Source organism: Nerophis ophidion, linkage group LG10 (assembly GCF_033978795.1).
Source record: "Nerophis ophidion isolate RoL-2023_Sa linkage group LG10, RoL_Noph_v1.0, whole genome shotgun sequence".
Classification (NCBI taxonomy): Eukaryota; Metazoa; Chordata; class Actinopteri; order Syngnathiformes; family Syngnathidae; genus Nerophis; species Nerophis ophidion.
In genome coordinates, this window is record NC_084620.1 from 39,908,295 (window position 1) to 39,929,853 (window position 21,559).

Genomic DNA, 21,559 nt, shown 5'->3' on the forward strand with positions numbered 1-21,559 from the left:
AACATTACCTGGTCGTTACAGCATGAATTAATATATATATAGCCTATTATTTGCGCACTATTGGCAAGTGATGTACCGAAAACTTGACCACCGAAAAAAAACAATCGCCGAAAATCGTGTTACCGAAAACAAATGTAAACAAAACACACGCTATTTTTTGGCGCTTTGTCAGCATGTCTGTGATGTGGAGGTGATTTTTATACATGTTGCAGATATACCCCCGGACAGCCATCTACAAAATGTGAAAATATTAAGAGGACAGTGGCAACTTTTAAGAAGAAAACATCCAACTAGAGCAACAGCGCCAAGCAAGTGTGACGTCATTTTTCGTTTCAGCCTCCTTAGTCAGGTACATCGAGGGACAGAAGTAGAGTCTCACACCACGAGTACATTTTATAACACCAGAAGAAGATGCTAGATTACTGTTGTTAGTCGTTTTTAATTTTTTTAAAATCATGAAAAGTCTCTAAACACTTGAAAAAATCCCAACAAAGTACCATGTAGCAGTAATTGTCATGATCTGTGGTCCGGATCAGGTTTTTGTTATTTTCTGTTAGTTTTGGACTTTTTCAGTTCCTGTTTGACACCTCCTGAGTTTGGTTTGGTTGCCATGGCAGCTAATTGTTTTCACCTGCCTCTGGTGTTCGGGACACTGACCTGTGTCTAATCAGAGGCACTATTTAAGCCTGCTTTTGCCAGTCAGTCGGCATTATTGTTTGATTCATGCCGTGTACACGTAAGTTTTGTTACCTTGCCAACTAAGTCTTGCTAGTTTCATGCCACAGTTCCCTGAGTGTTCCAGGCCATAGTTTATGCTAAATATTTAGCTTCAAGTGCGATCGGCACCTTGTTCCTTTGCCTTGTTTTCCGTTTTTTGTACCTCTTTGAGATTTTGTTCAAGAATAAATCATGTTTTTTCTTTAACGCTTTGTCCGGAGTGGACCGTCTGCATTCCTGGGAGAACGACCGCGCATAAAGATGCGACCCAAACGTGACAGCAATAATTGAAAATATGGCAAAACAATAACAATATATATTAACAGAAAACAAATTTGTTTTAAATATACAAAAATGTGTATGTATAAATGTTTTGAGCCTTTTTAAAGAAAATCAAATCATGGCAAATTAGGCAAATCACTCGATGACCTCATTGTGACCACACCCATAACCACGCCCCAAGGGCCGCAGGTATCTTGGCAATTTAGGGGGAACCCTGACATTGAATGACTTAAATATCCATCAATCAATCCATCCATCCATTTCTATGGCTTATCCCTGAGCCAAATTTAATTGTTCTGGGGGTGGGGAGGATTTTGTGATTACAATATATGAATACATTAGATACGCATGTAGCATGAAGTTGCTACTCTTGCTTTGGTTAGCATGGGGCATGTAGAGATTGTATGTTTTGGCTAGTATGTACTAACTCAGGCCGGGGCAATTATTTTGACTCGGGGGCCACATTTAGAGAAAAAAAATGTGTCTGGGGAACGGTATATCTATTTTTAGGAACACTATACAAAACCTCATAATAATGACTGATTGAATGCCTAAAACATTATGACAGACCACTTTAAAAAATATTATGGAATTTTAAATTGTTGTATGAACGATAAAACATTGAATATTGACAAAATATGAATGTCACACCCCTTTTCAATCGACTAATTTTACAATCAGGTGAAACGCAACTAAATGCAACAAACAGTGAAATATGAACGCTAAGGGTGCAAAATAAACCCACCTACAATGTGATATAGCTGATATTTGCCGAATTTCCCCTAGGGATCAATAAAGTACTTTCTATTCTATTCTGTTCTATACATCACTAAGCTTTAGAACTTTGTTGTGAAAATCTTCTTCCGCCTCTGTGGAAACGCTTCCCTCCCACACTGCTTGGTGCCTCGTCTGAGCTGCTGTGACGTAGATTACCATAGTATCTAATTAGATGACCATAGCAACTAATTAGATTACAGTAGTAACTGATTAGATTACCATAATAACTGGTATATCATCTATTGACGCAGTTTCCAACCATTGAAATACTTTGTAAAGTTGAAGAGTTACGGTCATTAGAGAACATCACTGCACATTAAAATGGCAGATACGGTTTCCATCTTAAAGATCTACAAACCCCGTTTCCATATGATTTGGGAAATTGTGTTAGATGTACATATAAACCGAATAAAATTATTTGCAAATCATTTTCAACCCATATTCAGTTGAATATGCTACAACGACAACATATTTGATCTTCAAAATGATAAACTTTTTTTTTTGTGCAAATAATCATTAACTTTAGAATTTGATGCCAGCAACACGTGACAAAGAAGTTGGGAAAGGTGGCAATGAATACTGATAAAGTTGAGGAAAGTTCATCAAACACTTATTTGGAACATCCCACAAGTGTGCAGGCTAATTGGGAACAGTAAGGTGACATGATTGGGTATAAAAGCAGCTTCCATGAAATGCCAAGTAATTCACAAACAAGGATGGGGCGAGGGTCACCAATTTGTAATCAAATTTTCGAACAGTTTTAGAACATTTCTCAACGAGCTATTGCAAGGAATTTAGGGATTTTACCATCTACGGTCCGTAAAATCATCAAAAGGATCAGAGAATCTGGAGAAATCACTGCACTTAAGCGAGGATATTACGGACCTTTGATCCCTCAGGCGGTACTGTATCAAAAACTGACATCAGTGTGTAAAGGATATCACCAGATGGGCTCAGGAACACTTCATAAAACCACTGTCAGTAACTACAGTTGGTCGCTACATCTGTAAGTCCATCCATCCATCATCTTCCGCTTATCCGAGGTCGGGTCGCGGGGGCAACAGCCTAAGCAGGGAAACCCAGACTTCCCTCTCCCCAGCCACTTCGTCTAGCTCTTCCCGGGGGATCCCGAGGCGTTCCCAGGCCAGCCGGGAGACATAGTCTTCCCAACGTGTCCTGGGTCTTCCCCGTGGCCTCCTACCGGTTGGACGTGCCCTAAACACCTCCCTAGGGAGGCGTTCGGGTGGCATCCTGACCAGATGCCCGAACCACCTCATCTGGCTCCTCTCGATGTGGAGGAGCAGCGGCTTTACTTTGAGTTCCTCCCGGATGGCAGAGCTTCTCACCCTATCTCTAAGGGAGAGCCCCGCCACACGGCGGAGGAAACTCATTTCGGCCGCTTGTACCCGTGATCTTATCCTTTCGGTCATGACCCAAAGCTCATGACCATAGGTGAGGATGGGAACGTAGATCGACCGGTAAATTGAGAGCTTTGCCTTCCGGCTCAGCTCCTTCTTCACCACAACGGATCGGTACAACGTCCGCATTACTGAAGACGCCGCACCGATCCGCCTGTCGATCTCACGATCCACTCTTCCCTCACTCGTGAACAAGACTCCTAGGTACTTGAACTCCTCCACTTGGGGCAGGGTCTCCTCCCCAACCCGGAGATGGCACTCCACCCTTTTCCGGGCGAGAACCATGGACTCGGACTTGGAGGTGCTGATTCTCATTCCGGTCGCTTCACACTCGGCTGCGAACCGATCCAGCGAGAGCTGAAGATCCCGGTCAGATGAAGCCATCAGGACCACATCATCTGCAAAAAGCAGAGACCTAATCCTGCGGTTACCAAACCGGAACCCCTCAACGCCTTGACTGCGCCTAGAAATTCTGTCCATAAAAGTTATGAACATAATCGGTGACAAAGGACAGCCTTGGCGGAGTCCAACCCTCACTGGAAATGTGTTCGACTTACTGCCGGCAATGCGAACCAAGCTCTGGCACTGATCGTACAGGGAACGGACCGCCACAATAAGACAGTCCGATACCCCATACTCTCTGAGCACTCCCCACAGGACTTCCCGAGGGACACGGTCGAATGCCTTCTCCAAGTCCACAAAGCACATGTAGACTGGTTGGGCAAACTCCCATGCACCCTCAAGAACCCTGCCGAGAGTATAGAGCTGGTCCACAGTTCCACGACCAGGACGAAAACCACACTGTTCCTCCTGAATCCGAGGTTCGACTATCCGACGTAGCCTCCTCTCCAGTACACCTGAATAAACCTTACCGGGAAGGCTGAGGAGTGTGATCCCACGATAGTTGGAACACACCCTCCGGTCCCCCTTCTTAAAGAGAGGAACCACCACCCCGGTCTGCCAATCCAGAGGTACCGCCCCCGATGTCCACGCGATGCTGCAAAGTCTTGTCAACCAAGACAGCCCCACAGCATCCAGAGCCTTAAGGAACTCCGGGCGGATCTCGTCCACCCCCGGGGCCTTGCCACCGAGGAGCTTTTTAACTACCTCAGCGACCTCAGCCCCAGAAATAGGAGAGTCCACCACAGATTCCCCAGGCACTGCTTCCTCATAGGAAGACGTGTTGGTGGGATTGAGGAGGTCTTCGAAGTATTCCTTCCACCTATCCACAACATCCGCAGTCGAGGTCAGCAGAACACCATCCGCACCATACACGGTGTTGATAGTGCACTGCTTCCCCTTCCTGAGGCGGCGGACGGTGGTCCAGAATCGCTTCGAAGCCGTCCGGAAGTCGTTTTCCATGGCTTCCCCGAACTCTTCCCATGTCCGAGTTTTTGCCTCCGCGACCGCTAAAGCTGCACACCGCTTGGCCTGTCGGTACCTGTCCACTGCCTCCGGAGTCCTATGAGCCAAAAGGACCCAATAAGACTCTTTCTTCAGCTTGACGGCATCCCTCACCGCTGGTGTCCACCAAGGGGTTTTAGGATTGCCGCCCCGGCAGGCACCAACTACCTTGCGGCCACAGCTCCGATCTGCCGCCTCGACAATAGAGGTGCGGAACATGGTCCACTCGGACTCAATGTCCAGCACCTCCCTCGTGACATGTTCAAAGTTCTTCCGGAGGTGGGAATTGAAACTTTGTCTGACAGGAGACTCTGCCAGACGTTCCCAGCAGACCCTCACAATGCGTTTGGGCCTCCCAGGTCTGTCCGGCATCCTCCCCCACCATCGCAGCCAACTCACCACCAGGTGGTGATCGGTAGAAAGCTCCGCCCCTCTCTTCACCCGAGTGTCCAAAACATGAGGCCGCAAATCCGATGACACAACTACAAAGTCGATCATGGAACTGCGGCCTAGGGTCTCCTGGTGCCAAGTGCACATATGGACACCCTTATGTTTGAACATGGTGTTTGTTATCGACAAACTGTGACGAGCACAAAAGTCCAATAACAAAACACCACTCGGGTTCAGATCCGGGCGGCCATTCTTCCCAATCACGCCTCTCCAGGTTTCACTGTCGTTGCCAACGTGAGCGTTGAAGTCTCCCAGTAGGACAAGGGAATCACCCGGGGAAGCACTTTCCAGTACTCCCTCGAGTGTTCCCAAAAAGGGTGGGTACTCTGAACTGCTGTTTGGTGCATAAGCACAAACAACAGTCAGGACCCGTCCCCCCACCCGAAGGCGGAGGGAGGCTACCCTTTCGTCCACCGGGTTGAACTCCAACGTACAGGCTTTGAGCCGGGGGGAAACAAGAATTGCCACCCCAGCCCGTCGCCTCTCACTGCCGGCAACGCCAGAGTGGAAGAGGGTCCAATCCCTCTCGAGAGAAGTGGTTCCAGAGCCCTTGCTGTGCGTCGAAGTGAGTCCGACTATATCCAGCCGGAATTTCTCGACTTCGCGCACTAGCTCAGGCTCCTTCCCCCCCAGTGACGTGACGTTCCACGTCCCAAGAGCTAGCTTCTGTAGCCGAGGATCGGACCGCCAAGTGCCCTGCCTTCGGCTGTCGCCCAGCTCACAATGCACCCGACCTCTATGGCCCCTGCTATGGGTGGTGAGCCCATTGGAGGGGTGACCCACGTTGCCTCTTCGGGCTGTGCCCGGCCGGGCCCCATGGGAACAGGCCCGGCCACCAGGCGCTCGCCATCGTGCCCCACCTCCGGGCCTGGCTCCAGAGGGGGGCCCCGGTGACCCGCGTCCGGGCGAGGGAAATCTGGGTCCATGGTTTTTCATCTTCATAAAGGTCTTCGAGCTGCTCTTTGTCTGATCCCTCACCAAGAACCTGTTTGCCTTGGGAGACCCTACCAGGGGGCTTTATGCCCCCGGACAACATAGCTCCTAGGATCATTGGGACACGCAAACTCCTCTACCACGATAAGGTTGCAGCTCAGAGAGGAGACATCTGTAAGTGCAAGTTAAAACTCTACTATGCACAACGAAAGCCATTTATCAACAACAACCAGGAACGCCGCCGGTTTCGCTGGGCCCGAGCTCATCTAAGATGGACTGATGCAAAGTGGAAAAGTGTTCTGTGGTCTGACGAGTCCACATTTCAAATTATATTTGGAAACCGAGGACGTGGTGTCCTCCGGAACTAGGAGGAAAATAACAATCAGGATTGTTTTAGGAGCAAAGTTCAAAAGCCAGCATCTGTGATGGTATGGGGGTGTATTAGTGCCCAAGGCATGGGTAACTTACACATCTGTGAAGGCACCATTAATGCTGAATGGGCCATACAGGTTTTGGAGCAACATATGTTGTCATCCAAGCAACGTTATCATGGACGCCCCTGCTTATTTCAGCAAAACAATGCCAAGCCACGTGTTACAACAATGTGGCTTCGTAGTAAAAGAGTGTGGGTACTTTCCTGGCCCGCCTGCAATCCAAACATGTCTCCCATCAAAAATGTGTGGCACATTATGAAGCGTAAAATACGACAGCGGAGACCTCGGATTGTTTAACGACTGAAGCTCTAAATAAAACAGGAATGGGAAATAATTCCACTTTCAAAGCTTCAACAATTAGTTTCTTCAGTTCCCAAAAGTTGATTGACTGTTGTTAAAAGAAAATGAGATGTAACACAGTGGTGAACATACCCTTTCCCAACTACTTTGGCACGTGTTGCAGCCATTAAATTCAAAGTTAATTATTATTTGCAAAAAAGATAAAGTTTATGAGTTTGAACATCAAATATCTTGTCTTTGTAGTGCATTCAATTGAATATGAGTTGAAAAGGATTTGCAAATCATTGTATTTCGTTTATATTTACATCTAACACAATTTCCCAGTTCAAATGGAAACGGGGTTTGTAAAAAAATTATTTGGGAATGTCCGGCGGGCTTGATTGAAAAGCTCAACAGGTCGCATGTGGCCCCCGGGCCTTAATTTGCCCAGTTCTGTACTAACTGGTAAGCGAGTGAATGCATCACCTCCTGCAGAAGCCCATTATATTTTTGTCCCGTGTTAGACATTTTCCTCGTGAGACCCTTCCCCCGTAGCCTGCATTCCTGCCCACCAATTCATTCAAGTCCCGCTTCCCACTTGTAACCCAATCTTTGTGTGCGGGTGTGTGTGTACGTAGTGTCCTGGAGTACACGGATTGGTCTTCCCACTTACTCACTGTGTTGTTAACTCTGCAGATTCTCAATGGAAAGACTCTCAACACAACTTGGGCTTTATTGCTAACAAACAAACCAGTTACAATAGGAATCATTCCAAAGCTAAAAATGATTTTACTAGTCAAGATGGCTGTCTTCCAATAAAAAAAAACGAGTCAGTTTTATTTAAACAATAAAATACCGTTAATGACTCCCATTCTAATCCTGAAGTAATAATGAGTCTGGAGGCGGGGGCTTTTCAAGGATGGGTTCATTACGCGGGTAAAAGATAACCGCGCTTTGTTGCCATGGCACCAGTCTCCTTGTGGTTGGGACTGATGGAGCAGGTGGTTAGATGAACAAACGACACGCTGGCAGGCAGGAATGCCAGGACGACTGGTGGTGTTTTTCAAACGGATTACATGAGTGAAGAACATCACCAGTTCCCTTCCGAATAGACTCAAAAAGCCTTTCTTAAAGGGCCTCAGTCAGTCAGATTCTAATAAAGACACACGTGGCGGACAAAAGAGGAAAGACGAGCGTTGCAGCTCTTAAATCGAAGATTAGGGGGTTTCTTCTCATATCCACTCCAAGCTGAAGCTCTCTCGTTTTACTGTTCGCAGCACGTGCGATATATTTGAGCCAAAAGTATCCTCGCATTTTTGTCGAGGGGCAGGGTTGTGATAAGAAGCTGTCGACGTTAAAGGACTCCATGATGATTGAGGATTTTCTATTAACTCATCGCTCTATTGGGAAACAATTACCAATCAATTAATCAGCGATTGGGCTGGACTTCTTTAGTTAAAAAGGGTCGCATTTTTTTTCATACAATCAAAACACTTCCTTGTGGTCTACTTAACATGTAATGATGGTTCTCCGGTTAAAATTTTGCATAGATTATGTTTTAGAGTGTCTTCGATAGGCTTTCTGAGCGCCTCTTCAGGATGCGCCATTTTGTAGCAGTCTTTCTTTCTTCCTTTACTTTATTTCGAACATGAACACAAATACAGTAGAATACATCACACAGTTTCATATCATTTCAGTTTACATCATGTCCGAAAAGGAGGAGGAAGAAGCAAAGTTTATTTAATCCTACCCCTTTCCCACTTCAGAGCGTTTACTAATATATAGATTCATTTACTGACCTTTTAATAAAAAAATAACATCTGTGAATTAGTATAGACAACAGTTATGTAATATGTAATCAATTAATTCAGTCTTTTTTGTAACACAGTTAACGAAAGTAGCGCACATTTGTAGTTATTTCCCCATATTTCAGCACAATAACTCAGATATGGTAACACTAGCGAGCAGTAGAGAATATGAAGTGATTTTTTGCCCAGGACGTATTTTGCTTTAATCATTATTGAAATGTTTTTATCCACCTTATGTTGTATCTTTTGTATATGAGATTTCCAGTTCATTTTATCATCTATTAATACTCCCAAAAATCTTGTTTCTTTTACCCTTTCAATATCTATTCCGTCTATTTGTATTCGTGTCTGATGCTCTTTTTGACTGTTACCAAACACCATTATTTTAGTTTTACTGAGATTCAAAGATAATCTGTTTTTATCAAACCATTTTTTTTTTTTCAGTCTATAATCCGAGTACATTGATCCGTTGTTGTCCGTCTTTGTGTCTTTTTAACATTTTGTTAACGAAGAGATTTTTTTGAGGAAGCGCAGCAGCAACTGTTGTGTATTAACTTTCAGAGTGTTAGGAACTTTTTGGATAGTTCAACGGCTTCATTTTCTGTGTTGTTTTGAGTCGCAACAGGCATTCATAGGTTCAGCGTTTTTGTGAGTAACGTTAACGTTATCCCTTTGTTGCAACGTGTGACTGATAATGTGTCTCCAGCACATTTTACTCCGTTTTACATGTAAATGTTGCTACTATGTACGTTCATTATATGGTTTCTCTCATTTCAGAAAAAAACAAGCCAGCATTAGCAACTTTGTACAAGAGAAGCTCTGCAAACCACGGCATTGACTGATAGTGCCCTAAATAAGTTGGTAACTGACATGAGGCCCATATCAATGGTGGAGGATGACGGTTTCAGAAAAATGATTTACGTCCTCAACCCTGGTTACACTCTTCCCTCGAGGACCCATTTTACCAAACTGATGGAGAGGAAGTATGAGCAGACATTTCAAGCTGTGAAAACTGACATTAAAGCCACCCAGAGCAAAATTGCTCTAACCACTGATGTGTGGACAAGTGTAGCCACGGAATCCTACCTCGGCAATACATGCCACCATATTGGAGAAAATGGAACATGAAGTCAATCTGCCTTACGACCATGCCACTATAGGAAAGACATTCAGCATCCAACATTGCAGAATGATTGGAATAGGTAGTAGCCAGGTTTGAAATTCCACTAAGTAAAATTATTGCTATTGTGCATGACAATGGTGCACTTTTTGAAAAAAAATAAAAAAAATTGTAACACTTGCCTTGTTTTATTTGGCAGGTCGAAAGGACATGGTGCCTGTATGCGTTTTTTTTTTAAATAAAGTATTGTAAAGGATAAAAATGTAGTTTGTCTCTTTTATCCGATTATTAATCGAAGTAATAATCGACCGATTAATCGATTATCAAATTAATCGTTAGTTGCAGCCCTAATATATACACATAAATACACATATATATAAATATACCTATATACATACATATAAACATATACACACACACACACACATATATATATATATATATATATATATATATATATATATATATATATATATATATATATATATATATATATACATATACATATATATATATATATATATATATATATATATATACATGTTAGAGCTGTGAATCCTTGGGTGTCCCAGGATTCGATTCAATATCGATTCTTGGGGTTGCAATTCGATTATAAATCGATTTTTTTCGATTCAACGCAAGTCTCGATTCAAAAACGATATTTTTCCGATTCAAAACGATTCTGTGTTCATTCAATACATAGGATTTCAGCAGGATCTACCCCAGTCTACTGACATGCAAGCAGAGTAGTAGATTTTTTTAAAATAGCTTTTATATTTGTAAAGGACAATGTTTTATCAACTGATTGCAATAATGTAAATGTGTTTTGACTATTAAACGAACCAAAAATAGGACTTATTTTATCTTTGTAAAACATTGGACACAGTGTGTTGTCAAGCTTATGAGATGCGATGCAAGTGTAAACCCCTGTGAAACTATTGTTCTTTTTTTTTTATTTTTACAAATGTTTAATAATAATGACAATGACGGATTTTTAATCCCTGCTATGCTGAAATTATAACTAATATTGATACTGTTGTTGATAATATTCATTTTTGTTTCACTACTTTTGGTTTGTTCTGTGTCGTGTTTGTGTCTCCTCCTTGGGGCGGTATAGCTCGGTTGGTAGAGTGGCCGTGCCAGCAACTTGAGGGTTGCAGGTTCGATTCCCGCTTCCGCCATCCTAGTCACTGCCGTTGTGTCCTTGGGCAAGACACTTTACCCACGTGCTCCCAGTGCCACCCACACTGGTTTAAATGTAACTTAGATATTGGGTTTCACTATGTAAAGCGCTTTGAGTCACTAGAGAAAAGCGCTATATAAATATAATTCACTTCACTCTCAATTGCTGAGTGTTGCTGGGTCAGGTTTGGTTTTGGAATTGGATTGCATTGTTATAGTATTGCTGTGTATTGTTTTGTTGGATTATATATATATATATATATATATATATATATATATATATATATATATATATACACATATATCGACACACACACATATATATATATATACATACACATATACCGACACACACACACACACACACATATATATATATATATATATATATATATACATAAATAATAAGGCTGCGAATCTTTGGGTGTCCGACGATTCGATTCAATATCGATTCTTGGGGTCGCGATTAGATTTTTTACATTCAACGCGATTCTCGATTCAAAAACGATATTTTTCAGATTCAAAACGATTCTGTATTCAATCAATACATAGGATTTCAGCAGGATAAAAATATGACTTATTTTATCTTTGTGAAAACATTGGACACAGTGTGTTGTCAGGCTTATGAGATGCGATGCAAGTGTAAGCCACTGTGACAGTATTGTTCTTTTTTTAATTTTTATAAATGTCAAATGATAATGTCAATGAGGGATTTTTAATCACTGCTATGCTGAAATTATAACTAATATTGATACTGTTTTTTATTTATGTATTTTTTTAAATGAATTGATTAATCAATCAAACTAAACAATACCATAACAATGCAATAAATTCCAAAACCAAACCCGACCCAGCAAAACTCAGAATAGCAATAAACAGAGCAATTGAGGACACACAAACATGACACGGTACAATCCAAAAGTAGTGAAACAAAAATGAATATCATCAATACTAGCAACAATTTGAAATTAGCAGTGATCAAAAATCTCTCACTGATATTATCATTAAAAACATTAATACAAAAGAAAAAAAGAACAATAGTGTCACAGTGGCTTACACTTGCATCGCATCTCATAAGCCTGACAACACAAAGTGTCCAATATTTTACGCAAAGATATAATAGGTCATATTTTGGTTCATATAATACACCAACACCCCTAATATACAGTTGTATATTTATAATATATACTATACATATATTATTATATATGTGTGGTTAATTCAGGTGACCAAAGCAGCAGTATATTATATATATATATATATATATATATATATATATATATATATATATATATATATATATATATATATATATATATATATATATATATATATATATACATACATTATATATATATATATATATTTATATTTATATATATATATATATATAAAATAATTGATTAGATTTATATAGCGCTTTTCTTGACACTAAGCGCTTCACAGAGAAGTGAGAATCCATCATTCATTCACACCTGATGGTGGTAAGCTACTTTCATAGCCACAGCTGCCCTGGGGTAGAGTGACGGAAGCGTGGCTGTCAGTTTGCGCCTACGGCCCCTCTGACCACCTCCCATCATTCATTCACCAGTGTGAGCGGCACTGGGGGCTAAGGTGAAGTGTCTTGCCCAAGACACAACGGCAGCGATTTGAATGGTAAGAGGCAGGGAGCGAACCTGCAACCCTCAGGTTTCTGGCACGGCCACTCTACCCACTACGCAATGCTCCCCATTTCTATATACATATATTTATGTTTATTTATTTATGAAACTGACATATTTTTTAAACATTTTAGAGGTGATTAATAAAAAAAAAACAAGCATGTTTAACACATATAGATTCCTTTATTTTATGAAGACTAGAATAGAAGTAGTTGTATTTCTTGATTCTGATGACTTACATTGATTGGAATAGGACAGGATTCATAGTAGTGCTGATAACTTCAACAATTTCAAATTTACATTGTGTAGAAAAAAAGTTATCTTTTCTGTGTGGTTGGTTTTTGGCATCTTATTTGTCCAGCCTCCATACTAGTTTTTAAAAACTTTACAATAAATACAATTACAGCAAACTCCATAGCTTGCTAGATTGTGTGCGCAAGCTTTTTGAAACATTTATTTTGTTAGGGAAGGCAGGATGCTGCATTGCTTTTATTGTGAAAACGGGAACTTTCCAGTCAATCTTTAGGCTTTTCACAAAAAGCACGGTGCGAGAGTCTGTTGAAATAAAAAGTGCTTCTCGCCTTTCTGCCGGTCGTTTTTTCTTAATGCTGAACACGCAGCAGCCAGCCTCATCTCACAAGATCCTCGGGTGCCGTGAGTGTCAATCAAGTGACGAAAGTGACGTCGGAGTGAAAATTGATGATCGCTAATTTTTAGGTCTATTTCTTTTAATGCCTGGCTGGCGATAAACTGACACACCCAGGTAGTTCGCGATCGATCTAATGGGCACCCCTGGTCTAAACTTTGAAAATGTGTAATCTTTAGCTATTTTACAGGGAAAATAATCTGTCCTTGCAAAATGAAACTATTTAAAATGTTTTGTTTCACTTTTCTTTTTTTGGCATGTATTCATTCATGGTTAGCTTACCCCAGGGTTTGCACATCTCTTACTGCACACAAAGGCCCCCTTCCTGCTCCTCTCTTGTCTTCCATGCGCCTCAGGATCCCAGCCTGTACTCATTCCGGCCTCAGAGACAGTTGGAAATTATCGAACTCTTATCAAAAATGCAAAATTTTCCTCACTTTGGTGTTGAAAATATATAAATGGGAGCTACAACACTTGACTGAAGAGCTTCAAAGTCACAGTGACAGACCTTGACCTAAAATCCTGCAGATGTGCAGAAATCCCTTCAGACTCACTTCAAAATTTCAGAAAAAAATTCCTAGGGAAATAGAAGCTACTTAAAGGGGTAGACCTACTCCTGATTTCCCTACATCTTCCATTATGTTCCATATGATGTACTTTCTGCCTGCCCGAAGTCTCAGAGGTCCATCCATTATTGGCAGACAATCAAAACACATTGATCCCAGAATCCTCTGTGGGCCACTTAATCACCTTTAAGTGGTGGGTAGAGTTCCTGACACTTCACAGGAGGATATTCCACACTGATGCAAACGAGTGCCACATCCGATATGACAACCAGTTGTTCGTTCCTCGACAAGGAAGACAATGAACCTGCTGAGTCTCTAGGAATAGTTTGTGGGTCAGTGGCAGCTCAGGAGAGATGACACAAGCTTTCCAGCTTACCAGCGACTGACGCCACAACGGGTTGGATGTTTGGAAGGAGAACCATCACTGCTAAGGATCGAGACGTAGGACGTACCCCTGGTCATATTGCTGCATCTGTGTGAACGTGGAAGCTTTTAACGATGTTCTGGTTCTATGTCTTGTGTCGTCGGTGTGTTTTTTAAAAAAAAAATGCAATCTCCTGACAGCTTTTTTTATATTACACTTTTGGATATTTTTACACATCTGTGCGCACTTTGAAGCTTTTAGAGACTTTACAGATCTTGACCAGGTTGTTGTGGTGTGAATTGGCACAACAAAAGCCCAGTTTGTCCATCCATCCATCCATTTTCTACTGCTTGACCCTTCGGAGTTGCAGGGGGCGCTGGAGCCTATCCCAGCTACAATCGGGCGGAAGGCGGTGTACACCCTGGACAAGTCGCCACCTCATCACATGGCCGACACAGATAGACAGACAACATTCACACTCACATTCACACACTAGGGCCAATTTTAGTGTTGCCAATCAACGTATCCCCAGGTACAAAGATCCATTCATCCATTTTCTACTGCTAATTCCCTTTAGGGAATTAGCTTTAGGGAATTAGCTGGTGCCTATCTCAGCTACAATCGGGCGGAAGGCGGGTACACCCTGGACAAGTCCCCATCACACCGCAGGGCCTACACAGATAGACAGACAACATTCACACTCACATTCATACACTAGGGCCAATTTTAGTGTTGCCAATCAACCTATCCCCAGGTGCATGTCTTTAGAAGTGGGAGGAAGCCGGAGTACCCGGAGTGAACCCACGCATTCACGGGGAGGACATGCAAATTCCACACAGAAAGATCCCAAGCCCGGGATTGAACCCCAGACTACTCATGACCTTCGTATTGTGAGGCAGACGCATTAATCCCTCTACCACCGTGAAGGCCAGGTACAAAGATAATAAAAATAAATAAAAATAAAAACTAGAACAACCTAATAGTTAGAACTATAGTATCTATAAAAAGTTTTTTTTGTAAAAGAAGGGTTTTTAAGTCTTTTTAAAAGCATCCAGAGTCTGTGGTACCCTACAGTGGTCAGGGAGAGCGTTCCACAGACCGGGAGCGGCTGAGTAGAAAGCCGGTCTCCCATAGTTCGTAGCTTTGTCCTCGGAGGTTGGAGGAGGTTAGTCTGTTTGGAGCGGCGGTGTCGTGTGGAGGATTTGGGGGTGAGTAGTTCTTTGAGGTAGAGGAACTCATCGTCTTGTAATTAATGTACATCAGAGCTTTTCAAATCTTTGTATTTTTTTGTATTTAGTGTAATAGATGCTGTAACTAGTGTTTGGATCCAACTGTACGCAATATCTGAAGAGCATGGAAAAAAAGCATTTCGCCGTGGTGTACTTTGCATGTTAGAGCATTTACGGTTAGTCAGCTCGTCTCGTGCAGTTTGTTTCTTCGCAAAATGTTATCTACTGCCAGCTACTGGCCCTGCATGCATATTACAGCATTGGTATTATTTTTCCACGTCGTAAATGGGTCATACTTGTACAGCGCTTTTCTGCCTTTAAGGTACTCAAAGCGCTTTGACACTATTTCCACATTCACACACACATATTCACACACTGATGGCGGGAGCTGCCATGCAAGGCCCTAACCACGACCCATCAGGATTAAGGGTGAGGTTTCTTGCTCAAGGACACAACAGACGTGACTAGGATACGAACCAGGCACCCTCAGGCCACGCCGTCCCCATGTCATAAATGAACATTAGTTTCTAAAAATGTTCCTGTTCTTTACTAAGCTGTGCTAGTGTAAACTAGTCCAACTTAATATCTTCACAAAAATGCCCTATTCTGCCAACTATTGGTTTTACACTATTTACTTTACACTTTATGTAGTTATTTTTACATGTTTGTGTTCACATTGAAGCTTTTAAAGACATTCCGGATCTTTACCAGGCTGTTGTGGTGTCAACTGCCTTTTTTTGTTTGTTTGTATTTTTGTAAAATGTAATCTACTGCCAGCTACAACTACTACATGTATAATTATTAATAATAATAATAGACTAGATTTATATAGCACTTTTCTAGACACTCAAAGCGCTTCACAGAGAAGCGAGAACCCATCATTCATTTCCTCCAGATTCACACCTGGTGGTGGTAAGCTACATTTGTAGCCACAGCTGATCTGGGGTAGATTGACAGAAGCATGGCTGCCAGTTTGCGGTTACGGCCCCTCCGACCATCGTTTATTCACCAGTGTGAGCAGCACTGGAGACAAGGGTAAAGTGTCCTGCCCAAGGACACAACGGCAGTATTTTGGATGGCAAGAGGCGGGGAACGAACCTGACGATGACCAAAGTCAACATTTGGTCTAACAGGAGTTGAAATCTGAAATCATGGGTATGACCTGCTTAGTGGCCTTGAGTGTTCGCCCTGAGATCGGTAGGTCGTGAGTTCAAACCCCGGCCAAGTCATACCAAAGACTATAAAAATGGGACTCATTGCCTCCCTGCTTGGCACTCAGCATCAAGGGTTGGAATTGAGGGTTAAATCTCCAAATAATTCCCGGGCGTGGCCACCGCTGCTGCTCACTGCTCCCCTCTGGGGATGGGTCAAATGCAGAGGATAATTTCACCGCACCTAGTGTGTGTGTGACAATCATTTGGCACTTTAACTTTATTCCAGCACCTTATCAATAGTATTACCTTGAGCAACACAGTGAATAATCCGCTTTTTTATTACTATGCTGAAGTTTAGCATTTCAAACAATGTTTTTAGCATCATTAGAAAATAAGTTTAAAAACTTTACTTCATAATAAACTCCAGACCTTGTGCTTTGCATTGCAAGTACTTGCTACGTGCACCACAAGGTGGAACAATTTGGTGGAACGGGGCTAAAAAGAAGTCCCTGCTGTCTGTGCCATCTTCTTCCCCAGTACATGTAACAAAAATATAAATAACGACAAATTAAGATAGAATACTATTGACCACAACATGTAATTGTGAAAAATAAAAAACAACAACATTATGATTTGTACATTTTCAAAACATGCTTGTTCTACTTTTAAACAAGGAAAACTATCTAAAGTTGTCTTTATTTTTAAGTTATTATGTTGGGATATTACCAGTCCGGCCCACTTGGGAGTAGATTTTTCTCTATGTGGCCCCCGTTCTAAAATTAGGCTATATCTACACTAACCCCTTAAACGAATAATTATTTAGCCTAAGTTCCGTTTCAACCATGCTGGACCAGCGTGTAAGTTTCCCCTCCTCGGACAAATTTTTACACGGGTAAGTGCGCCGTCTATTTCTTGAATCTCCATTTACTATCTGAGTTCAGAGAGGAAGTGACGCCAGAAAGACCGCGCCCCTCACAGGAAGTGACGTCAGCTTCATAATAAATCGGTTTCGTAACTCGGAGCTAACCGCTGGAAATACGGAGGCGTGTCATCCAGACATGCCCGTGTTTCTCCTTCTTCTACATGTACAGACACTTGTAGAAATCACACATGAATACCTTAAAGGCCTACTGAAATGAGATTTTCTTATCTAAACGGGGATAGCAGGTCCATTCTATGTGTCATACTTGATCATTTTGCGATATTGCCATATTTTTGCTGAAAGGATTTAGTCGAGGACATTCACGATAAAGTTTGCAACTTTTGGTGCAAATAAAAAAGCCTTGCCTTTACCGGAAGTCGCAGACGATGAGGTCACAAGGGTGAGGGCTCCTCACGTCCTCACATTGTTTTTAATGGGAGCCTCCAGCAGCAAGAGCTATTGGGACCGAGAAAACGACAATTTCCCCATTAATTTGAGCGAGGATGAAAGATTTGTGGATGATGATATTGATAGCGAAGGACTAAAAAAAAAAAAAAAAGTTAAAAAAAAAAAGGCGAATGCATTGGGACGGATTCAGATGTTTTTAGACACATTTACTAGGATAATTCTGGGAAATCCCTTATCTTTCTATTGTGTTGCTAGTATTTTAGTGAGATTAAATAGTACCTGATAGTCAGAGGGGTGTGTCCACGGGTGTCTTGAGGCCAGTGTCTGAGGGAAGTCACGGCGGATACAAGGACGGCGCAAACTCCACAGATCTCCGGTAAGAGGCGACTTTTTAACACAATTTTCTCACCGAAACCTGCCGGCTGACAAGTGGTCGGGATCCATGTTTGCTTGACCGCTCTAATCCATAGTAAAGCTTCACCTCTGGGAATTTTAAACAAGGAATCACTGTGGGTTTGTGTGGCTAAAGGCTAAAGGCTAAAGCTTCCCAACTCCATCTTTCTACTTTGACTTCTCAATTATTAATTGAAAAAATTGCAAAAGATTCAGCAACGTATATGTCCAGAATACTGTTTAATTGCGAGATGAAAAGAGACGACTTTTAGCCGCAAATGGTGCTGCGCTAATATATCCTGACAGTCCGTAACGTCAGCGCACGCGTCATCATTCCGCGACGTTTTCAACAAGAAACTCCGCGGGAAATTTAAAATTGCAATTTAGTAAACTAAACCGGCCGCATTGGCATGTGTTGCAATGTTAATATTTCATCATTGATATATAAACTATCAGACTGTGTGGTCGGTAGTAGTGGGTTTCAGTAGGCCTTTAAGAGAAAGCGATTGCAGCTACTTGGGATACAACACTTCTCAGATGGCAAAGTAACTTTCCAATGTCCAGGTCAGCAGTGATTCTACTTATCGTAAAACTCTGTCCATTTGTCGAATAAGAGTCAACGAGAATGCTGGCTACTGTGGATGTGATAAAAAAGGTAGCGTCTGCTTTGGATTACCTGGTCGTCGAGTGAAGACTAAGGAAAATGGCGAATGCTTTTGGACTGGCAAAGCAGACTGTATCAGTTATTGTCCGCCATGTATGTTGCGGACTCAACATCTAGGTCCAGAGTATATAAACTCACCAAAAACGAATGGACAATGAAGGTGAAGGCAGACGAATGAGGAGTGTCCTGACCAGATATCTAGATACCTAGATTGATTGTTGTCAACTGTTCTTCATACGTGTCTAATAAAGATTTGATTAATTGATGATGTCTCAGGTGTGATTCAGTACACAGTACAGCCTAAAGTTGTCTTTAATTTTAAGTTATCGCGCCGTGATTTCACCAGTGCGGCCCACTTGTGAGTCAAGTTAAAGTTTAAAGGCCTACTGAAACCCACCACTACCGACCACGCAGTCTGATAGTTTATATGTCAATGAATAAATATTAACATTGCAACACATGCCAATACGGCCTTTTAAGTTTACTAAATTGCAATTTTAAATTTCCCGGAAGTTTTTTCTTGAAAACGTCACGTAATGATGACGTGTACGTTTGGAAATATGAGCGCTGCGCACACACACAGCTAAAAGTCGTCTGCTTTAACTGCATAATTACACAGTATTTTGGAGATTTGTGTTGCTGAATCCTTTGCAATTTTTTCAATTAATATTAGAGAAGTCAAAGTAGAAAGTTGGAGTTGGGAAGCTTTAGCCTTTAGCCACACAAACACGGTGATTCCTTGTTTAAAATTCACGGAGGTGAAACTTTATTATGGATCACAGCGACATGGATTCCGACCGAATGTCAACCAGCAGGTTTAGATGAGAAAATTGTGGTAAAAAGTCGCTTCTTATCGGAGATAAGCTGAGCTTGTGCCGCCCATAAAGCTGCCGTCGTATTCCCTGAGACACTGGCGTCAAGACACCCGTGGACACACACCTCCGACTATCAGGTACTGTTAAACTCACTAAAACACTAGCAACACAATAGAAAGACAAGGGATTCCCCAGAATTATCCTCGTAAATGTGTCTAAAAACATATGAATCCGTCCCAATGCATGCACGTTTTTTTTTTTAAACTTGTTTTTTTTTTTTTCTAGTCCAACGCTATCAATATCCTCAAACATGAATCTTTCATCCTCGCTCAAATTAATGGGGAAATTGTCGTTTTCTCGGTCCGAAAAGCTGTCTTTGTTTGAGGCTCCCATTAAAATCAATGTGAATATGTGAGGAGCCATCAACATGTGAAGGCATCGTCTGCGACTTCCGGTAGAGGCAGGGCTTTTCTGTTAGCACCGAAAGTTGCGAACTTTATCGTGGATGTTCTCTACTAAATCCTTTCAGCAAAATTATGGCAATATCGCGAAATGATCAAGTATGACACATAGAATGGACCTGCTATCCCCGTTTAAATAAGAACATCTCAATTCAGAAGGCCTTTAAGCACCAATGATTGTCACACACACACGAGGTGTGGCGAAATTATTCTCTGCATTTGACCCATCGCCCTTGATCCCCCCCTGGGAGGTGAGGGGAGCAGTGAGCAGCAGCGGTGGCCGCACCTGGGGAATCATTTTAGGTGATTAGATGGATAGTAGATATGAAATGAGTTAGACACCCCTGATCTAAACGTTATTTCTAAAGGGGGGCTATCACAGTGGCTATTGCACAGGTGTGCTTTAAAGCTCCCTCGGCCAATCAGCTTGCAGCACAGCCTGCCTGTGTGAGGACTGTGCCTATAAAAGCTGCATGAGCTATGAATAGCACCTGCAACGTGGAATCGAACAGGAGCCCCCAACGCATCATTCAGTTTCACCCAAGATTGCACTAAACTTCAAGTTAAAAAATAGGATGATTCAAGCGAGCCATTGAATTAGCGCGGCTCTTTTACTGAGTAGGGCCGCCGGATCGACAGCTTCGGTCGGACGGAGTTTTCCACGGTACCTCGCAGTCGTAGAGGTCTGTCAGCTGGTCGATGATCCACTCCTCCAGGTTGAGTCGCTTCCTCAGCTCCTTCCGGTCGTATTTGACGGTGACGCGTCCCTGCTTGCGGACCGGGGTCTCGGGCTCCTCCGTGGTGCCGGCCGGCGTCTGGAAATACACCCGGGGCTGAGGGCTTGTCTCCGGGCTTGTGACGGCCGCCATGCTCGCTCGGTTCGGCGGCGGACGAGTAGATTCGGAGATGTAGGGGTGGTGGGTTTGGGAAGCGACGCTCGATTGTTTTTTCGCCTGGCAGCGATGGAGGAAATCGGGGAAAGAAAATTCTAAAAAAAATATATATTTTTAAATCCCTGGTTCAGGAAGAAGAGCCGCTTTTGTTGTCCGAGCAGCTCGGCCCCACTCGGACAGTTCCGGGTAAAAAGAGTCACCGCGGCTTAAACGGCTATTTACAGCATGCAAACCCTGCTTGGATAAAAAAAAAAGGACGGCGGTCAACTCTTCTTTATTCAGTACAAAGAGAATGTCCTCTCCTCTCTTTCTCTTCAAGCGTGTGTGCGAGAGAGAGAGAGAGAGAGAGAGAGAGAGAGAGAGAGAGAGAGAGAGAGAGCGCGAAAGCGTCTAATGTAAGCGAGATAGAGAAACATTACAAACGTTGACTTTCTTTTTGGGCTCCTCCCTCAAAAGTCAGGCCACGCCCACTTGTACACTTCTCTGCAGTGTCTTCCATACAAAACGCATTTTCTTATTAAAGGCCTACTGAAATGAGATTTTCTTATTTAAACGGAGATAGCAGGTCCATTCTATGTG

At 42.5% G+C, this 21,559-nt stretch overlaps 1 protein-coding gene across 1 annotated transcript in view; it reads right to left on the reverse strand.

Moving 5' to 3' along the window:
- Nucleotides 1-21,353, reverse strand: part of LOC133560798 (protein phosphatase 1 regulatory subunit 14B-like) — a 72,062-nt gene extending 50,709 nt beyond the window's left edge. Inside the window, exon 1 of the mRNA XM_061913731.1 lies at nucleotides 20,756-21,353. Coding sequence (XP_061769715.1) covers nucleotides 20,756-20,956 — 201 coding nt within the window. The 5' untranslated portion in view covers nucleotides 20,957-21,353. The remainder of the gene's footprint in view (nucleotides 1-20,755) is intronic.
- Between the last annotated feature and the right edge of the window lie 206 nt (nucleotides 21,354-21,559).